The following is a 19,164-nucleotide window of genomic DNA, read 5'->3' as shown; positions in this document are numbered from 1 at the left end:
GACGAGGACACAGACGGGGGTCTTTGTGAGAACCAGGACTGGTGGCTCCCTCGATGGAAGGATGTCACCGAACCTCCTCAATGTTGTAAAAAGGGTAAGGAATGGTAAAAAAAATCTTCAGGGTAGGTTGATTTGGTGAAATGTTATCACCATCGAGACAAATGTCAAACCAGAAATTTTTTAGGGCTGAATTCCGGGCCCGGACCAGAAGTGCGGCAGAAAAACAACAGACCCTTTTTATGCAATATATTTATTGGCATTCAACCATGAAAGCATACAGCATGCAAAACCTGTTCTTTACAGGCAGAAGAATACAAGTTCTCTACTTAAAAAAGCTTAAACCTGTTGCATTAAAAGGACTAAACCAAACATTTGTGCTTTAGAACAGTTTTAGGATCTTTAAAAGCTTTTAAAAAGAAAAAGGGAATGAATTCATTTCCTCAAATTATGAGGTCTTAAATTAACATTCGATACAGTTAAAAAATGATCAAACAAACATATGTATTTTAAAATGAAATGTATATGAATACATAACTACGTTCACAAACAGTAAAGGCCACAGCTGTGCTGAATTTGACGGAATAATTAGGCTCGGAAATGAGGCTAACAAGACTGGAGCGACCCTGCGCACGGCAGGCTGACCACAGCAGCGCAGGATCAGGATCTCTGCAGGCTGCTGCATTTGAATATCGACTCGGCGACCTGCGCCAGGCGCTGGCCGAACTCCTGCAGGATCTGCTGCTCAGCTTGAGGGAGGGTACAGCCGCCCCGCTCGCTCTTCTCCGCCAGCACCAGCAGAGCGTCACACGCGTCCTCCACCGCTTCGGCTCTGATGACCCTGCTTACACACACGGGCCTTTCATCTGAGCAGGTCACCGAAAACAGACAATTGCATGTGTCACATGTCCTCATGCTGGCTCCGGGTGTTGAGTGGAACAGTTTCATTGGGGACGTGTGTCCCCGGTGAGAGTTGAGATTATTCGTATGGGCTGGGAGAGCAGGGAGAAACCAATCAGAAGGCACAATACAGGCTGCAAATGGACACAAATCAACACAAAAGTGAAGTGATTGTCATTGTGAGACACACCAGCACAGCACACAGTGACACAAGGAAATGCGTCCTCTGCTTTTGACCATCACCCTTGGTGAGCAGTGGGCAGCCATGACAGGCGCAGGGGAGCAGTGTGTGGGGACGGTGGCTTTGCTCAGTGGCACCTTGGCGGATCGGGAATCGAACCGGCAACCTTCCGATTACGGGGCCGCTTCCTTAACCGCTAGGCCACCACTGGCCAAAAAAAAAAGCATACCAATTAACCAATTAGTCCCAATTTCCTGTCAAGTCTGACGCAGCCACAGGAGCAGGGTACACCAAAAACTTATGTACAAACTGAAGCAACAATGGGGATTTACATCTCACTCATGTCTCACCGTAGTTCAACCTGCATTATTCTTATGGATTTGAACTGAATTCACCCTTGGTGTCTGAGTTCCGCGATGCACAATTCAATGTATGGTCCGCAATACTGTACAGTTTAGGTGCATGTAAAAGCTTCTAAAAGGTATTAATCCAGTAATTAGGTAATAAAGGTTTATGTCACAAAGCTACAATTCCTGCACACATCTTGAGCATTTGGTCAACTGAATTATTGACTGGATAACGTGTCCTCTGGTCAGCCTTATTAGTTAAATTTTGTCAAATTTCAAATTTGTTCAAATTTGTCTCATACTTTCAGGTCCACTTCTTCTTGGGCAATGCAATATGCTGACAAATATGTAAATAAAAAAATATATGCTAAAATGTCACATACCAAGTATTGCTGTCACCATCAGCGCTTTCACTGTAATTCCTACAGCCCACACACCGGCAGGTGGAGGAGCACATGATCTGGGCCTGAAGGAAATACAAGGAGGTCACGTGACCAGGGACTGCAGTGCCCTTCACCAGTTCAGTTCACGATTGAACTCAATGCGCAACAAGGCTGGTCCATGGAGGACGACCTCACCTCATAGCACTCACAGTAGTTCTTCAGACATCTAGACCGCTTGCAGTTGCAGCCCTTGTGACGGCCTTCCGCATCCCCTGCATTCTTGTTGTCATTTTTTGACTGAAAGGCCTTTGGGTTTTTGTAAAGATAGCTCTTAAAAGACACAAGAACAAATAAAGATGAGAATATGGGCTTCGTTCGCGTTAAAACAGCATTTCTCATCCCAGCCTGCCAAATTCAAATTAATTACGCCATAATTAGGAACTACAATGACTTCCTCCACAAACCTGGATGACCTTTATCCAACGCTTCGTATTTCGATACGCTCATTGCATGAATTTGCAGTGAATGGGTGGCATCTACCTGAATTGCTCGGGACCGTTGCTTCTCATGGTCCGCGTTGTTACAGCAGTTTACACAGTTGCAGTTGCTACAGATGTCCCCATTCGCAAAGCAGTCACAGTACCTTTGGTCACAGATTATAAACACATACAGCATTCATCTATTCCAATATGACAAAATTCATCTCATAAAATCTTACATCTTAAGACAGTGTGACTTTGTACAGCTGCAAGGCTTCGTTTGCATTCTGCCCATGGCGGCACCACATAAACTTCTGAATGGAGAAAAGCATTCATTAAGACAACAAACACATGAAAAGGAGACTAAAACAAGCTAAAACCTCAGCGTGGCTTCCTTCATGCCACTTACCTCTGCCGTGCCGCCTTCGGCTGTGCAGCAGTGGCTAAACTCGGAGGGTCTGGGCATAACGGAGTCTGATGGCACTACGAGGGGGTGAGGATTGTAAGTCCAGTGATATGTCCGGTGGCATTTGTGTGTTTCTACAGTTGAGACTACATTTCAATATTTGAGCGGTCGGAACCGCCATCCTTGTTCTAATTTGAATGAACTGTAGTACATGCTGAATAATAAAAATGACTGCTTCCTATTTTAACATTTTTCCGGATTTAAAACCTGGCAGGAATTTGGGGAGCTCATTTGTCTATATTTAAGCAGGAAAAATAAGACCATACCCTGGATATGGGAAAAGCATCTCTTATTGTACAAGATCAGGAAAACAGCAACTGCAATTTCTCCCACATGACACGAACGTCTACAAATGAACACTTCTTCCTAACTCTCTGTTACCGTAAATCCTGTTACACAACAAAGTCTGCCTCTGTGACGCTGTCTGAATGCCGACTTGCTCTTGTGGTTGTGGACACGTCCAGCTGACAAGGTAAGCGTCTGTTCATGTTTACCTGTGAGAGCTTAGGTCCACGCATGAGGTTGTAGCTCAGATAAGCAGGGGGCTGGAAAAATGAGCTGGAAGGCAGAGGCTGATAAGAGGAGGGAGACATCTTTCCTGGGTTTAGTGGATGAAAGTAATCTGTATGGCGAGAACAAAAACAAACAAACAAGCATTACATTACTAGCGGATGTGGTCAACTACATTCCATAAGACACAGAGGACATTTAAATAAGAAGGTAAGATCATTCTTCTAAATAATACAAATATTTAAAACCTAATAATATTGAACTATTTTGCAACATTTGGCAGATGCTCTTATCCAGAGCACATAAAAATGTCCATCATTGAAACCCCTAATTTGATTGACTTGCACATGATCTGCATTAGTTTAATAACTCAGAACCCAACTTCTTTAATTTAAGCATTTCCTGAGATGGAAGGTTTTTAGGGTTTGAAGGGTTTCTAATATCTTGCGGAAGTTCGTGCTGCAGCAGTCTGGATCAGCTGAAGTGAGTCCAGAGATTGGACAAAATCCTATTGTTGTAGAGAAGGAATCACCACAAGCAGGAAAGCTGGGCAATGTGAGACGAGTAGGAAAGGGAATTGTCCATGGTTACCCAGATGTTGCATTGGAGAATTGTCCCGGGAGATTTTAAGATCCTGTTTTGGGGAGGAATCAGTAGGGATGAATAGTAGGTTTGCTGATGAAAATGAGGTTTGCGCATTGTCTTTTTCATACAAAATTCAGCCACATTAAGCAGCTACATTGTGCTGCATTGTTAAAGCTACATTGTGAAATATGTGAATGGGTGAAATAAATGTAATCTCCTTTCTTTTATTCTGAGTTTTTCTGTAACATTGGTAACTTTTTTAACCATACAATATAACCTTACAAATGGTGACCCCGACATGATACGCTGTATGGATGTGGATCTGTGACCGCAAGTCTTTTTTTATCTGAATTTTACTGCATAGTGAGGAATAGAATCTCCATGGTTTAATTTGAATAAAAAGGATCGACATATGTTAAAAGGCCCAGGACCATAGAAACCGAGGCCTTCCTAAATCCAGATTCACTCCAACCAGGTATAAAATGAACATGGACTAAAGACTGTATCACTTACAATGTGGCATATAGATATGGCTGGCACAATAGATGAACTCACAAACCAAACTGTAACTAATTATAACCAGGATTTGGGACATTTTAGATTACTGGTATTACATTGAACATCATAAATCTATGTCCCATAGTTAACATTTGAAAATAATAAATGTTTTTGACATTATCTGTATGATAACAGCAAAAATTTACATTTGTATGAAACTGTTTTTCACAAATACTAACATTGCCCCTGGTGTGATCAACCTGTCAGTCAATGCAAATTTGCATGATGGAAAATTCTTTGTATTTATTATCTGGCCACTGTTGTTGATTAAAATAAGTCGATGCAAATTCACAGAGTTATGAATTCCCTGATTTCACTTTAAACTCTTCCCACTATATCTGCATGTCTTTGCATTACAATATGTGATCATTGTTTTTCTGATTTGGTTTTAATGTACAATGGACACTAGTTTTTCAATGTACAATCTGTATGCAAATCTACAATCTTTTGACTTCATCAGACTCCAGACAATGAACCCCACCAAGTGGGGTTAAAGCCTTTGATCAAGTTGAATATTCTCTGTATGCTGCTGTGTTTGATCTCTGTCAAGAAGGCAGGTTTCCCTGCAAGTGTGATCTCAGATACCTGAAGATCGTAAAGGACACAGAACCACCACCATCGGCTACGTTTGAATTCCCAAATGACCAGAAAGGAGCAGGACAAACAAGCAGATGCACAACCATGAACAAATCGTGATCCCCGTCGACCCTGAATAATCAAGTGTCTCAGGGGATCAAGCGGCTGTCTGTAAGATGGGACGTCACAAGTCCTTAACATTCTGCACAGAGGTTCATCACCTCTGTGTTCGCCATATCTTTGTGAAACGGCCTTCCCCCAAGCAAGAGGCGTGAAAGGCCAGCCATTTGTTTGGGGTCCTCCGCTTGTGTATTTGCCGGGCTGATATACCCCCTGAACATGAGACGCCAAGGGCTGGCAAATGACGGAAACAGCAAATTCTGATTGGTCTGTGGCCACTTCCTGGTCAAATGTATAGTCAAATGTATAAAAGAATTTTCTCTTGTGGACGCTGGAGACTTCTTTTTCCTCTCCATCGGGAACTGGGGGGTTTTGGCCTTTGCCACCCTGTTTCTCCTGGACCAGGTGACCTTTTTCTATCCCTTTCTCCTGTCTTTTATTCTGGGTTTTTCTGTAACATTGGTGCCTTTTTTACATACAATATATTAATGTAACACTTAATATAAATCTACTGGTGTTAATAAATTAGAAACTTTTCATTATTTTAACCTCTATTGTGCCATGCCTCTTTCTGCCAGGTAACATCAGATTGGAGTGTTTTAACGTGCTGCGTTAACATGCTGCATTAACATGAGACTCTTATCGGGCGATTAAAATGTGCTGCGTTAACGTGAGACTCTTATCGGCGATAAAAAAAATATCGCCGTTAATCTATTCACAAAGTTGGGTTGGGAGCTGGGTCTATACTACGCAAGCTATTGTGCCGGAGTTAAATGGTAACACTAGATTTATAAGTATATTTCTTCTTTCTTGTGTCTTTTACTTTCTTATTTCCTAAAGACTTTTATTTTGTTTTTGAGACCCGGTTCAGGTCTCTTGGACACATGGCGTGAGAGGTGTGTGGGGTTTGTGTGCAAAAAGTTATTTCTTTCATTTTAATTTATGTACACATTAGGAATATTTTGCATGTGTGTTATTTTGTGAATATTTTTTTATGTTCTTTTAATACTGTATATTGTAGAGAGAGGTGCAGAAAGACGCGATGTGTGACACGATGTTCTGACGCGACCTTGCCTTTCGTACAGGTATACAGTATTGTAAATTGTGAATGCTTTATGTTAATGTTCAGTTCTCTTGGACACATGGCGTGAGTTGTGAGAGAGAGAGGTGCAGAAAGACGCGATGTGTGACGTGATGTTCTGACGCGATCTTGCTTTTTGTACAGAATACACTTTGCACAGAAAATCTCTTGGGTGTCAGCTCATCATTTGTGGTTTAAGAAACAAAATCAAAAAGTTACACAACGCAGAAGAAGAACCGCTACACTATGATGACTTTCACCTTGATATTTTAGCGTGGATGTATACCTAGCCGAATTGCACTGTAGGGGGCGAGAACGAGTCTTCGAACTGTGAAATTACCACATCAAACGTGACGTGGTAACATGGATGCAGCTATTTAACTGAATAAACAGTTGGTAAACCCAAGTACATCTTACTGAACATAATTTATTTTCATCACCAATTATCATAGTAGAACAGCTTTCTCAAGCAGTTTGTGATGCATTTTGGAAACAAGAGATGAGCCCCTGGTCTAATGCGCCACCTGGCTTGAGAAACCCGTTCTCAAAGACTTACTTTTAGTCATTATTTTGGTAGCACACATATTCTGAATGCCTTCGGCAGAATTCGAATGAGCCATTTTAATCTAGATTAATGTAGATTAATCTAGAATATAGATTAATATAGATTAATCTAGATTAATTTTGTTTACTCTAAATTAATTCCAAGATTACAGTGAGATTTATCTAGATTAAGAAAATTAATCTATGACCACCTCTAGTTTTAATACAGTGCTTTGTGTAGAGTTTATACTTCTTTTACTGCAGCAATGTATGTGAGAGTACAACAGTAGTAGGAAGCTGACCTTTCTCCAGCATGTCCTCTTGTGGGGGGTACAACAGTGGGTATGGGCTGAATGGCAGATAATCTGTGAGCCTTGAGCAGGTGGCCAGCTCTGGGTTACTCTGGTTAACCAGTAGCATCTGACCAACACCATGAGAAGCCTGTGGTAATGTTTAAAGCACTTAATGTCAGGGTTCTTGCACATTTTTCCATGACTTTTCAATTATTTTATGGTAATTTCATGACCATATGTACTCTGAAACAAAATATTGTTAAACTAAACATTTGCCAACCCTGAAAAGCTAAAGTTCCTCCAAGTTTGCACAGCCAGAGTCCGAGTAAAATGGGCCCCATCATGTACAGGCGTAGATCATCAGCTGTAATTTACACGACTTTTAAACGGAGATGCATGGCTGCGGCGGTGCTGGAATCTGGAAGCATCGCACGCAGCACCACGTAACACGGTTCACTACGTAAAGCCAGCAAAGATACTACAGACCTGCGCTAGTTTTAAACGTTGTAGTTTTAAACGTTGTAGTTTTAAACGTTGTAGTTGTAAACTACGCGCAATCTTACAGGAACTACAAACTTCATTATACATTCATGTGTCAGTCAGATTTCACTGACTATATAAAATAAACTTTTGTATAAAATAATGGGAATGTCTCCTTTCAAATACCACAACATTTCCAGTTTTTTAATGATAACAACCCTGTAACGTATCCATACATGCAAAACCAGCAGTCAGAGAACATGTCTCATGTGCCTAATGTGTCTAAATGTCTAATGTGTCTCTTGTTTAAAGAGCATATTTGAGAAGATGCCTTAAATTGTGAACAATTGGAATTGGGGTTGTATGATTCAAGATTAGTTTCTGGCTCTTTAAGTGTTTAATGCATCTCTCTGTAGTTTGTAGATGGCAGTGCTAAACAATCTTATCCAATTAAAATAAGCGAGATGCAGTTATGGTGCCGATTTCCTGATTTGCACACGACCCTGGGAGTTGAAATGCAGAGTTCGGATAAAATGGTTCCTTTTAATCCTGACATTGATGTGATTAGAATGGTGTGGTCATTGTGATAATATGTGGTCACCACTTTAAGTTAAAGTGTGATGACCCACTGTCATGTATGTGACATATTGTTCTAGTGGCATGAGGAGGGTAGTCACTACACAGGGTGCTTACAACATCATTGCTGCTTATGTCGGGTAGCGTTTGGTTAAAAACACGGTTCAGACTTCTTCAGAGCTTCCTGGTGGTCTTCATTCACCCTGGCATCTCAATATGTGATAAGATGCGAGTGGACTCTGTGTGTAGGTCTATCCTCCAGTGCCCTGAATAAAGTGCCCGGTCTCTTGGCCATGATGCCCGTTTGCACTAATGCTTATTTTAACCCAGGTACATTAGCATTTTCACAGAAAATGACAGTGCCATGACCATAAAGGTGTAGGAAATACAGACCTTTACAATTTTCAATCGGGTGCTAAATAAATACGACGATCTTACTGAATAACAGGGATCCCGCAGGCCTGCTGGCCCTTCGGGATGCTGAGGGAGGTGGTCTGCACACATCTCTCTCTACAGGGGAACAAATATCTCAGCCGATCATCAGAGGACACCGATTTATTACCATATTTCTGTATTTCATTTTCACTTACAGTCCACATGCCGTAGTGGACGGTCCCCCTTGTTGTCCACGGGCCAGTAACAAAACCACCAGTCAGGGAGTGGAACGTGCTGGACTGAGCAGCCCGGCCGGGCGTGGGCCAGAAATGTGGGAAACTGGAGAACTTGTCCTGCTGGGGGACGGATGTGTCCCCAGTGAAGGGGTGCTGAGGACGGAGGACGGCCTGGCCAGGCCCGCTGATGGAGTTCATCCTGACTGCAGCTCTACACACCGTTCCCCAATAAATACGCCACGTTTTAATATCAAAATGGAAACAACAAGGAAATGAACCTTCTGACATGAAATAACTGGACAAGCTTGTCAGGGTGAAGCTAATCGGCTAATATGGACCCATTACATCCTGAAATAAATAGATAAATACTCTAGTGTTGTATTTAAGACTGTGGTACGCGACATGGTTTTAGTATGGTTGTTACTGACGTTTTAAAAGAGGAATTTTAAAAGCTTAAAAAAGGACGGAATTTTTAAAAAGCCCGGCAGCGGCCTTCAGAACGGCTGCGGGGGTTACGCTGCTGTTACGTCACCGATTGGTTTAAATGGTAACTTCTGGTAAGTAGCCCCAGGCTTCTGTGACATTTAGTTATGTCCCTGTTTATCTGTTTACCTGTCTGTCTGTCTGTCTGTCTGTCTGTCTTTATCGTTGTCTCAGTGTTTTCGGGACATTATAAAAGGAGGCCACGCCCCTTCGTTGTGTCCCAAGTTGAACCGGCGCCATGCAGTGGGACCTCGGCGGGTGCCGCTCCTTGCTCGTCACCGGGGCCAGTCGAGGTCTGGGCCTGCAGATGGTCAAAGATTTGGTGGCGTGTGACAGCGGCGCGCGGCCGGACACGATCGTCGCGACCGCCCGAAACCCCGCCGCCGCGACGGTGAGTTGGTGCGACCGGGTGGCTGTTTGTGGGACTGCAGAAGGACGCTGACATGTTCCCTCGTTCCAGGAGCTGCAGAAAGTGGCGGACGCCTCTCCGGGAGTCCGCGTCGTCGCGCTGGGTGGGTTCTCTGGCTCCTTTTTCGAACTCCACCTTAATCGCTGCAGTACCCGTATCACGCCTGCAGGGGGTGCAGTTCAGCGAGACAAATCTGTTGCACAAACCAACATAAAGCTGCACATGGAAATGATCTATGTATCGACTCAAAATCCCGAACTATTAGAAATCGCACCACTCGCTGTCCTCCTGGCACAACGCCACTTTCACCGTAGCAGCGAATAAGGAGCGAACTTCAGAGTCGCATTCCTGCACACGACCGCTGTGAACTGTGGGCTGCGGTCTGTTCTCCGTGCAGCAGGTGGCGCTGAAGAGCCCCACAAAAAAATCCAAAATACTCACTCCAATACGTTCCCTTTGGGAGCCGTGTCTAATTCACGGTTTAAAGACGAATTAACACAATTTACTGACTTTGTTTCGATATTAATAGTCAAATCAATTAAAAAAAAAAAAAAAGTAAAATACATCCCATTAATAGATTAATTTGTAAATTTTTGCTTTCCACACCTGGTCATATTCTAATCTTGTATTGGGAAGAGGACAATGGAAGCATTCCACCATCAATGGCGTTTAAGATCAGATTATTGTTGATGACCACTGAACCGAGCCTTTACTGTGTGAGGCTGGTGAAAAATGTGTTATTCACCAGTAAAGTAAAACATCTGTTGATGTTCAGACTTCAGATGCTGGACTGATCTGATCCCATTTTACTTCATCCTGACGGCATATGTACTTACTAAAAAATATTATTCTTGTGCCAAAGCAGCGGATTAGTCCTGTAAATTTGGTTTTACAGTTAATCAGCAATGCTGAAAATTCCACCCAGAAATTGATGCTTCACCACCATCAGTATAATAAAAACGCTTCTGACCCTTTCTGTTTTAATTACTGTAGTATTTATCCAGGATTGTGGTAAAGAAGCTTTGTTTTTTTTTGCTCTTCTCAGATGTTCTCAGCCAGGAAAGTATCGAGCAGGCTGTTGAGGAGGTTGCGGCCATTCTGGGATCAGACGGATTGAATTGCCTCATAAACAATGCAGGTATCCATATGGGACTCAACCTGGAGACCGTGACCGCTGACGCAATGAAGAAGACCTTCGAAACCAATACAGTTGGTCCTCTTTTAGTCACCAAGGTGAGCTGGACACCCAGCAGCCAACGTCATCAGACTCGAGACCCGTGGCGGTGCTGCTCTGGGAAGTTCAGTTCATAAGATCATCGCATCAGTACTGATATCTGACACTACAGTAGAACCTGTGGAATGTGATGCCACAGACTTTGACGTGCTTGCATCTATTTGTGAAGGTTTGCGTGTCTGTGTGTGTTGATCCCTGCACTTTTGCAGGCTTTTTTGCCCCAGTTACGTGCCGCGGCTGCACAGGGCAGTGGTATGGGTGTTCACAGAGCAGCTGTGGTCAACATCTCCTCCAGCCTGGGGTCCATCCAACTTACCTCAGAACAACTGGCAGAGTTTAAGGCCTACGCCTACAAGACCTCCAAGGTAGTTTTTTGCCCGATCGCACTGCAGTTTTCTATGAAAGGGAATTGCTGTTCATATAATAACATACATTCTTCCAACACATACTTCTAACCTGTCAATGTTCACATATCAGGAATCAAGGAGTATTTTCAAAGACTTGATGTATATACGTGTTGATTATTCTTTGATGAACAGTATTTAACAGCCTTTGATAATGTAGATTAAACAATGTATTACTGCCATTGCTGCCTGTGCCATTGTTTCAATGAGTTTCTGCAAAGTCACAATTATTTATGATTATGATATTCCTTTATTAATTTTCCTGTCAGAAGTGGCATGATTTACCGTTGTTTTCAGGTAGTCCGTAATCTGGACTCATCTGACCACACTACCATCATCCATTGCTCCAGAGTCCAATCGTTATGCTCTCTACCAAATTGAAGCCTTTTTCCCCCGATTAGCTTCACTGATCAGTGGTTTATTCCCAATACCTCGAGTTCCTTTTACGTTGTCTGTGTGGAAAAACTCGTACGGCCACAGCAGAACATAGCCGGGAGTTCAGCTGCTTTTTTACCATTTTGATTTCACGAAACGTTTCAGTGATTTGCCTATCATGATCATGCAAGTTTTTCCCCTATTGAAGATAGTTCCCACTATACTCCCAGTTTAATAATGCATAACACTTTTTTGATTGAACGCAATAATTTGACCCTTTCTGATCGTCTTTTCCACGAAATGATAAGCTACTCATTACATCAGTTCAGGCCAAATAACTTGCTGAAACATAATCATCCACGCAGTAAATATCCAACAACAACCTCATTTCAGGGCAGAGCAGGGAAGAGGTGGAAGATGTTCTCCTGGCCCTTTAGCAGCAAGCACGATAATAAAACCATCTCAACAATCCATTAAATTCCATTTATTTTGTTGGCCCTGATTTTCATATCTAGTTCCTCAAGCTGTCCATAAACACTGGACTATTAAATTCATGGAACATGTAACTGGAACAAATGTTACAACTATATAAATATTTTAAAATGAATATTCCATGACTTGTTGGTGTAATATTCTCATGCTATGCGTTTGTGATTCCATTAGATTTTTTTTGTCTAAATGAATCAGAGCTAAGGTCTTAAAGAAGGTATTCTCGGTGAAGGACATTTCTAGAAACATTTTCTTAAATTATGTGCTTACCATACAACATTTAATGTGCTATCAACCACACATTGTGCTTTTTGCATTTACATTTTACATTTACAGCATTTATCAGATGCCCTAATCCAGAGCGACTTACAATCAGTAGTTTCAGGGACAGTCCCCCCTGGAGCAATATTGGGATAAGTGTCTTGCTCCGGGACACAATGGTAGTAAGTGGGATTTGAACCTGGGTCTTCCGGATCACAGGCGAGCGTATTACCCACTAGGCTACTACCACCCCTTTTTGCTTGATTCTGAGTTGTTGCTAGAGCTACGGAATAAATAATACGGAATACTAAGTACTGCAAGCTGATCCAATCATCCAAGGAAACGTATCTAATTATCTATCGGTTTTGTTAATCTGCAGCTGCCAATAATTCCAATAAATCTATTAATCTCTTCAACCACAACACTTGGCAACGTACATATTAATGTCCGTCGATAACAAGCCCTGGAACCGGCTCTGGTTTGGTTGAATGTACAGATTAAGCTGCAATTTACAAATGATGCAGAGTTGCGCAGGCTTTACACGCACACAGAACCATGAGAGCGGTACCCCTCCCCTGCACAATGATGTTTTTGTGCTACGTTCTACTCAGGCTGCGTTGAACATGGTCACGAGGTGCATGGCAGTGGATCTGGAGTCGGAGGGGATCCTGTGCGTGGCGCTACACCCCGGGTGGGTCCGTACTGACATGGGTGGCCAGCGGGTGAGTGTCTCTGCATTTAAAATGAACATTTTATATCGGACTTGTTGGTCCCCTAATACTGTATCTGAAGTCTCTTTCTGAAATTTGGCCTTGGTGCAGAATTACAGCCACTTTGCTCCAGTCCCACAGTGAGATTTCACCAACCACAATGTCTGGCTCAGGCAGGAAGTCATATCTGCATTTTTCCCCAAATAAAATAAATTCACTTGTGACTACATAAAGGGGTAAATCCCAAATCCGACCAGAATGACCAAAGCTCTCTTTCTAGCCACTGCAGTAATATAGACAGGCTAGGGGAACTCGTATTAATGTTAAATAATGACATTTTAATGTGAGGGGACCTTTAAAGATCATCCGTGAAACGCCGCTCCCCCATCACTCTGGTCTGTTCTGCTTTCTGCCCAGGCGCCAATGAGTGTCGAGGAGAGCATGACTTCAGTCCTGTCTGTCATTTCTTCCCTGACACAAAAGGATCATGGCAGCTTCATGGATTATTTGGGGAAGACGGTGGCCTGGTGACCCCTCTGTATGGAAAAACACTTCCAGTTTCTGGGTTTAAAATAAAGTCGCTTATCCTCATTTTTCTTAATGAGAATTCCTGAAACTGATTCTTTTTTTTTCTTGATTGGTGTACCTGTTCTCATCATGTGCAATAAATGACAGTGAATAAGAGCCGTTTATGAGTTTTATTTTTTTATATCAGAATTGATATAAGTACGGTTGCACCAGCAGTCATTAGAGGAACAAAAACATTTTGCATTTTCAGAACACTCCAAACACACAGGACAAGCGGGAAGGACGTGGGGGGATTAAGGCTGGCCCATCTCTTCTGATGTGAGGGAGTTCTCGAGGGCCCCGAGTTCTGGAACGAAGCGCTACGTCTGTTAATGTTCTCTCACACACACGGCCAGAAGTAAAACGCACGATTTCAGGACTGGCGTATCTCACCTTTCAGTTTTAGATAAGACAGGAAATCGATAATGGTGTGAATGATGTCTTCATCTGCTATCCTCAAGGTTCCTGCAGAATCACACAGCATTGGTTCAAGATCTTCTCCTATTCCCCACCCCAAAAAAAGTATCCCCACAAGAGTTCTGTGTTCCTTCATTAATGCCAGATATGACGCGTTCTTCCGGAGAGCTGACCTCAAGCCGTAGAGGTGGACCTGATGGGTTTTAACTGGACATCCTGAGTTATTAAAAAGTTTTTAAAAATGTAAAGAATTTTTATATAAACAATTTTTTTTTATGTGATCCAGGGTTATAATGCTTAGACAACAAAGTTCAATCATATTTACAAAATCAGCATTTTGCCAATAATATTCATATCAATAAAGCCTTTTTGAAAAGAGTTGCACCAAAATGCTGTTAATTGGTTTAGACTGACTGGTGGTGCTTGTGGAGCATCTTGCCGCCTTCTCTGCCTTGGGGTTCTCTGGGTCAGAGGACCCCACGGGTACCCGTGTGTGTGGCACATATCAGACTGGGACCTGGCCGACAACTGGATAATAGCAGCTGTGATTGAGGGGACGGAACGGTTCTTGCCTGACTTGAAGTCGTCATCCAGGGGAATGTCCCTCTTCCCAGCCAGGCCATGCTTATCGCTCAGGGTTCTGTGACTGTCAATAGCATCTGACCGCAAAAGCAAAGCACAGGCTATGAGCAAAGTGTCACCTCACATACACACACACACACACACACACACACACACACACAGACAGACATAGAGCAGCCCTATCTGCTCACAGTCGCTGTGTGGCCAGCTCTGAGATCTCCTGCTGAACTGTTCTGTATACTTTTGTACTATAAAGCAACCTGCAGGGCTTGAGTCATGGAATTGCTTTCACCAGAACACACACAAACACAAAATATGGAGTCAAATGAAACTGTAAAACCAGTGAGGAAAATCCAGGAAATTAGAAAGCATCAAAGTATGTTTTTCTGTAAGCGTGACTCTCCTCTTCAGCTGTTTCATTTAAGACGGCTCCATTTAACTGTTACAATGACGAGGAACCACAAGGAGTGTGTGCAACACACACACACACACACACACACACATTCAAGCACAGAGCAATTCCCCTGCTGACTTCAATGCCCAGCAGGAGCAGCTATCTTACATTGACCCAGCAGTTCCTCTCTCCCCCTTGCACTGGGAGGATCCTTTATCTGTATTAGGTGATCAATACGACCTGAAACACAGGGATGACGGCATTTGACCTGGGCTTTATGTACGTGACCCCTTCACACCTGCAGTCTCTTGACATCCTGTATATAGCTGGACAGTTTCCTTTATAAAGCTGTCAAGGGACTACTGTAGACCAGAAACAAATCCGTCTCACTCAGCAGTCAATTAAGTCTACAGTCTAGTACATTAACACAGAATGATCTCATATAATCAAAATTCTACACAGATTATTGTGTATTATCGAGTGGAATCGAGAGATCATTTAGACCATAAGATGCCATAAGATAAGATCTCACTCCAAAGAAATATAGTGTATAGACATTTGAAACACTTTACAAGCATGTCATTTTTGTTCTGTATGTATGTATGTGTGCTGATCCTGTAAAAATTTTGAATCTTGAAATGTACAAGGTGGTCGGTGGAGTAAAGTTTATGGTTTATTGTTAATATTTCCTGCATTGACAATTCCTTTCAAAAACAATTTAATTGTTATTATTATGAAGTGAAATAAAATATTGTTTTATTGTTTGCATTACAGTATTGTGTTTAAACAATGAAATAATAAAAAATGGCTAATTAATTGGCTATATGGCTTCACGTCGTAATGGATGGTTGTACCAGGGTAATGGTGCGATAAAACAACAGAAATGCATATTGTGTTTATGAACTAATTATGAATATAAATAACTTTAGTTGATTATGAACGTTGTAGCACACGAGGGAAAAATCACTTTAACTAAAAAAATGAACGTGATTTTTCTACTCTACTGTTAAATCAGCCCGATAGAAAAACGGCATTAAATTAAAAAATTTAAATAATTTAGTTGTTTTCTCATTTTACTTTATTTTTTACATTAATCTGCTGTCTTGCGTCTCTGTGATGTGTCGGTCACCTCACAAACGTTTCAGTGTTTCAGATTCTGAAATGAATTGTATTATTATTATTATTATTATTATTATAATTTAGTAGTGGTATTAATAGTAATGAAATGGTTCTTGTTTGAGTATAAAAACTCACGGGGACCCAGCAGGTATCCCGCGCTGTTGAGGGTCCAGCCGCGCTTCTCCTTCGCCTGGAACCGGGGAACCGGGGAACCGGGAGAGAAGAATGAGAGACGAGCAGCAGGCAGCAGAGCTGATGGCGCTTAAAAAGTTCGCCGCTCACCGCAATGACGAGTCCGATCGTCTCCGTCAGGACCGCGCAGAAAATGAACGAGACGCAAACGCTGCCCAGGCACTTCTGCATCTGCGGAGAGAACCGGTCAGGCAGGCGCTCCGGTACCGACATTGCGGCTCCGCGGTGGGCGTCTTACCGTGAGGAGGCGGAGTCGTTCCGGGCTCGGGTGGAGTCGGGCTCGGGTGGAGGGTTCCGGGCTCGGGTGGAGTCGGGCTCGGGTGGAGGGTTCCGGGCTCTGGTGGACGTGGGAGCCCCGTGCCGGGTCCTTTTATCCACCCGGACAGGCGCGCTCCCGTCGACCCCCCCCACAATACTCAATACTACCAATTAGCAGCTTTACAGATCTGTACAGAATCCTTTTTATTTGCACAAGTTCCATTACTTTTACTTTACTGCATGTTTTTAAGAACTACGCTCCTGCGTAAACTTATTTTAGTTTTTTTCGTTTTTTTTTTTATCCAGCAGTGAAAATGAAACAGTTCAAGTGATACCAAGTGAGAGCTTCTTCCCTGTTTTCTTCTTCAGCTGCGATAAATCCGCATCTGGCCACAATCTAACCACATTTCTGAAGACAAATGAAGTTTTAAATGGAGTTTAGATGGAGTTTTAATCTGAACAAACTGAGATAAGTGTCTTTGGTTTGTTTGGTTCCAGAATTTCTATGGGAATGGAAGGGCTGCTTAACATCAGAGTCCTCTCAACACAGGCCCCTTTACTGAGTATTCTCGACAATACTGAGCACTATCAGAGTTACTGAGTCCTCTCAACACAGGTACGTTTACTGAGTATTCTCGACAATACTGAACACCATCAGAGTTACTGAGTACACTCAACACAGGTACATATACTGTGTTTTCTCAACATTACTGAGCACCACAAGAATTACTGAGTACACTCAACACAGGCCCCTTTACTGAGTATTCTCGACAATACTGAGCACTATCAGAGTTACTGAGTCCTCTCAACACAGGTACGTTTACTGAGTATTCTCGACAATACTGAACACCATCAGAGTTACTGAGTACACTCAACACAGGTACATATACTGTGTTTTCTCAACATTACTGAGCACCACAAGAATTACTGAGTACACTCAACACAGGCCCGTTTAGTGAGTATTCTCGACAATACTGAACACCATCAGAGTTACTGAGTCCTCTCAACACAGGTACATATACTGTGTTTTCTCAACATTACTGAGAACCACAAGAATTACTGAGTCCTCTCAACACAGGCCCGTTTACTGAGTATTCTCGACAATACTGAGCACCATCAGAGTTACTGAGTCCTCTCAACACAGGTACATATACTGTGTTTTCTCAACATTACTGAGAACCACAAGAATTACTGAGTCCTCTCAACACAGGCCCGTTTACTGAGTATTCTTGATATATACTGAGCATCATCAGGATTACTGAGTCCTTTCAACACTGTTACGTTTACTGAGTATTCTCAACAATACTGAGTACACTACTAATTCCCCTTTGTTACTGCACTGGTTCTGGGGCCGGTGCAGATGCTCAGGTGGTGCTGAAACTGAACCACTGGAAGTGGCTCCCCTTTCCACTCACCTGAGAGTTCTGTGGGAGTCACATGACAATACATCACAAACCAACCCTGCAACATGAGGCATTTACTTCTTCAACATGTCACTTGCCTCAATGCAGCTTAAAGTTGTACAGAGGAAACTCTAACTTTTATTTTTGCATAAGCACAAAGAACATCACACCCTTCTTGGAGAAGGTGAACAAGGGATTGACAGAAATCTGGAGGGGCATGATTGGGAGCAACAGCCACTCGGAAGTTGGGATGTTGGGTGTGTCATGTACCCAGGGAACCTGTGCAGGTCATGGATTGGCAGAAGCAAACATCATGTTCTTTGTCATCTCACTATATACAAGTGCACAGCGAGACGAGATTGAGAAGCTTTGGAGATTCACAGTGTGGAAAAAGACATAGCGTAAATGGAATAACACACAACCCAAAAACATGTGCACTGACCAATAAAACAGTGCAGGTCAAGACAAACTAGACAAACTAGTCAGACAAGTAGCTGCAATAAAAATTGTACTACATTGTTTAAAGACAAAAAATGAACATTTAACATAGTGGTCTCGGGAGCTCTGCAGGCCGCAACCTGCATGAGTGCGTCATCTTCTTTTAGTCTCATAGGGTTGATGATAAGTGTATGGTACTCCTATGGTGCATAAGGGCTCCCTAGGGCAAAGGCTGTCAAACTTGCTCAACATGACTGAATATCTTACACGCAACATTACTGAGGACACTCAGAACTCAGTGTACTCAACAAGTCCATTCATACCTTATAAAGGTGTGGGTAAAAGTTTCAAATATGACATCAACCCAAAATTTGATGACCCAAAAGTGCACATATCAATGTGTGTTCAATCTATAACAGATTTATTAACCACTCCCTCAGTAATTTGAGATGCTTTGAATTGCCCTAATGGCTCCTAATAATTTTCAATTGTCTAAGTTCTCATGTGTGATCTCTGGCACTACATTGATAACCCTTGGCGTTAATGTAGCGGACCCAGTAATTACCTCCAATCATGCATTTAAATTGGCTGTAGCTGTGAGTACACTTAAATTCATGAGTCATTTCTGTGGCTGGCACTGGCATCATGTGAGTGTCTGTCTTGTTTGTGTGTTGAAAATAGAATTGAGCAAATAAAGAGATCAAATGACAGTGCCATCTTTTGGTACATTGATATAAAAATGA

General features: G+C 42.4%; 3 protein-coding genes across 5 annotated transcripts; 1 reads left to right on the top strand and 2 right to left on the bottom strand.

Annotated features, from left to right (window-relative positions):
• Positions 1–595: 595 nt before the first annotated feature.
• Positions 596–9,695, bottom strand: tesmin (testis expressed metallothionein like protein). Of its 2 annotated transcripts, none has more exons than XM_028986394.1 (11): positions 9,299–9,695; positions 8,666–8,897; positions 8,514–8,585; positions 7,029–7,167; positions 3,248–3,375; positions 2,697–2,770; positions 2,527–2,601; positions 2,349–2,451; positions 2,004–2,138; positions 1,809–1,891; positions 596–841 (listed from the first exon to the last, which is right to left on the bottom strand). In XM_028986394.1, the coding sequence occupies exons 2-11, from the start codon at positions 8,882–8,884 to the stop codon at positions 658–660; spliced, it is 1,212 nt and encodes a 403-aa protein (XP_028842227.1). In that variant the 5' UTR covers positions 8,885–8,897; positions 9,299–9,695; the 3' UTR covers positions 596–657. The 2 variants fall into 2 exon arrangements, with proteins under 2 accessions (XP_028842227.1, XP_028842228.1); XM_028986395.1 differs by having other exon boundaries at positions 596–838.
• LOC114794083 (C-factor) lies at positions 9,397–13,735 on the top strand. The gene is made up of 6 exons (XM_028986396.1): positions 9,397–9,560; positions 9,630–9,681; positions 10,624–10,811; positions 11,022–11,177; positions 12,953–13,063; positions 13,469–13,735. Exons 1-6 carry the CDS (start codon positions 9,408–9,410, stop codon positions 13,580–13,582), a joined length of 774 nt encoding a protein of 257 aa, XP_028842229.1. The 5' UTR covers positions 9,397–9,407; the 3' UTR covers positions 13,583–13,735.
• Positions 13,736–16,661, bottom strand: gal (galanin/GMAP prepropeptide). Of its 2 annotated transcripts, XM_028986392.1 has the most exons (7): positions 16,561–16,661; positions 16,413–16,493; positions 16,266–16,320; positions 15,180–15,251; positions 14,608–14,694; positions 14,012–14,083; positions 13,736–13,925 (listed from the first exon to the last, which is right to left on the bottom strand). In XM_028986392.1, the coding sequence occupies exons 2-7, from the start codon at positions 16,491–16,493 to the stop codon at positions 13,873–13,875; spliced, it is 420 nt and encodes a 139-aa protein (XP_028842225.1). In that variant the 5' UTR covers positions 16,561–16,661; the 3' UTR covers positions 13,736–13,872. The 2 variants fall into 2 exon arrangements, with proteins under 2 accessions (XP_028842225.1, XP_028842226.1); XM_028986393.1 differs by lacking the exon at positions 15,180–15,251.
• Between the last annotated feature and the right edge of the window lie 2,503 nt (positions 16,662–19,164).

Source organism: Denticeps clupeoides, chromosome 7 (assembly GCF_900700375.1).
Source record: "Denticeps clupeoides chromosome 7, fDenClu1.1, whole genome shotgun sequence".
NCBI classification, from domain to species: Eukaryota; Metazoa; Chordata; class Actinopteri; order Clupeiformes; family Denticipitidae; genus Denticeps; species Denticeps clupeoides.
This window is presented reverse-complemented; position numbering and strand designations above follow the sequence as displayed.

Coding starts and splice junctions, on each gene's coding strand:
- gal (XM_028986392.1), bottom strand. CDS start 16,493: ATGCAGAAGTGCCTGGGCAGCGTTTGCGTCTCGTTCATTTTCTGCGCG. Junction 14,084..14,607: donor GGATGACGACTTCAAGTCAG/GCAAGAACCGTT, acceptor GTGATTCTGCAG/GAACCTTGAGGATAGCAGAT. Junction 13,926..14,011: donor GTCTTATCTAAAACTGAAAG/GTGAGATACGCC, acceptor GCTTCGTTCCAG/AACTCGGGGCCCTCGAGAAC.
- LOC114794083 (XM_028986396.1), top strand. CDS start 9,408: ATGCAGTGGGACCTCGGCGGGTGCCGCTCCTTGCTCGTCACCGGGGCC. Junction 9,682..10,623: donor AGTCCGCGTCGTCGCGCTGG/GTGGGTTCTCTG, acceptor TGCTCTTCTCAG/ATGTTCTCAGCCAGGAAAGT. Junction 10,812..11,021: donor GTCCTCTTTTAGTCACCAAG/GTGAGCTGGACA, acceptor GCACTTTTGCAG/GCTTTTTTGCCCCAGTTACG.
- tesmin (XM_028986394.1), bottom strand. CDS start 8,884: ATGAACTCCATCAGCGGGCCTGGCCAGGCCGTCCTCCGTCCTCAGCAC. Junction 7,168..8,513: donor TGCGGGATCCCTGTTATTCA/GTAAGATCGTCG, acceptor ACATTACCACAG/GCTTCTCATGGTGTTGGTCA. Junction 1,892..2,003: donor ACTACTGTGAGTGCTATGAG/GTGAGGTCGTCC, acceptor TATTTCCTTCAG/GCCCAGATCATGTGCTCCTC.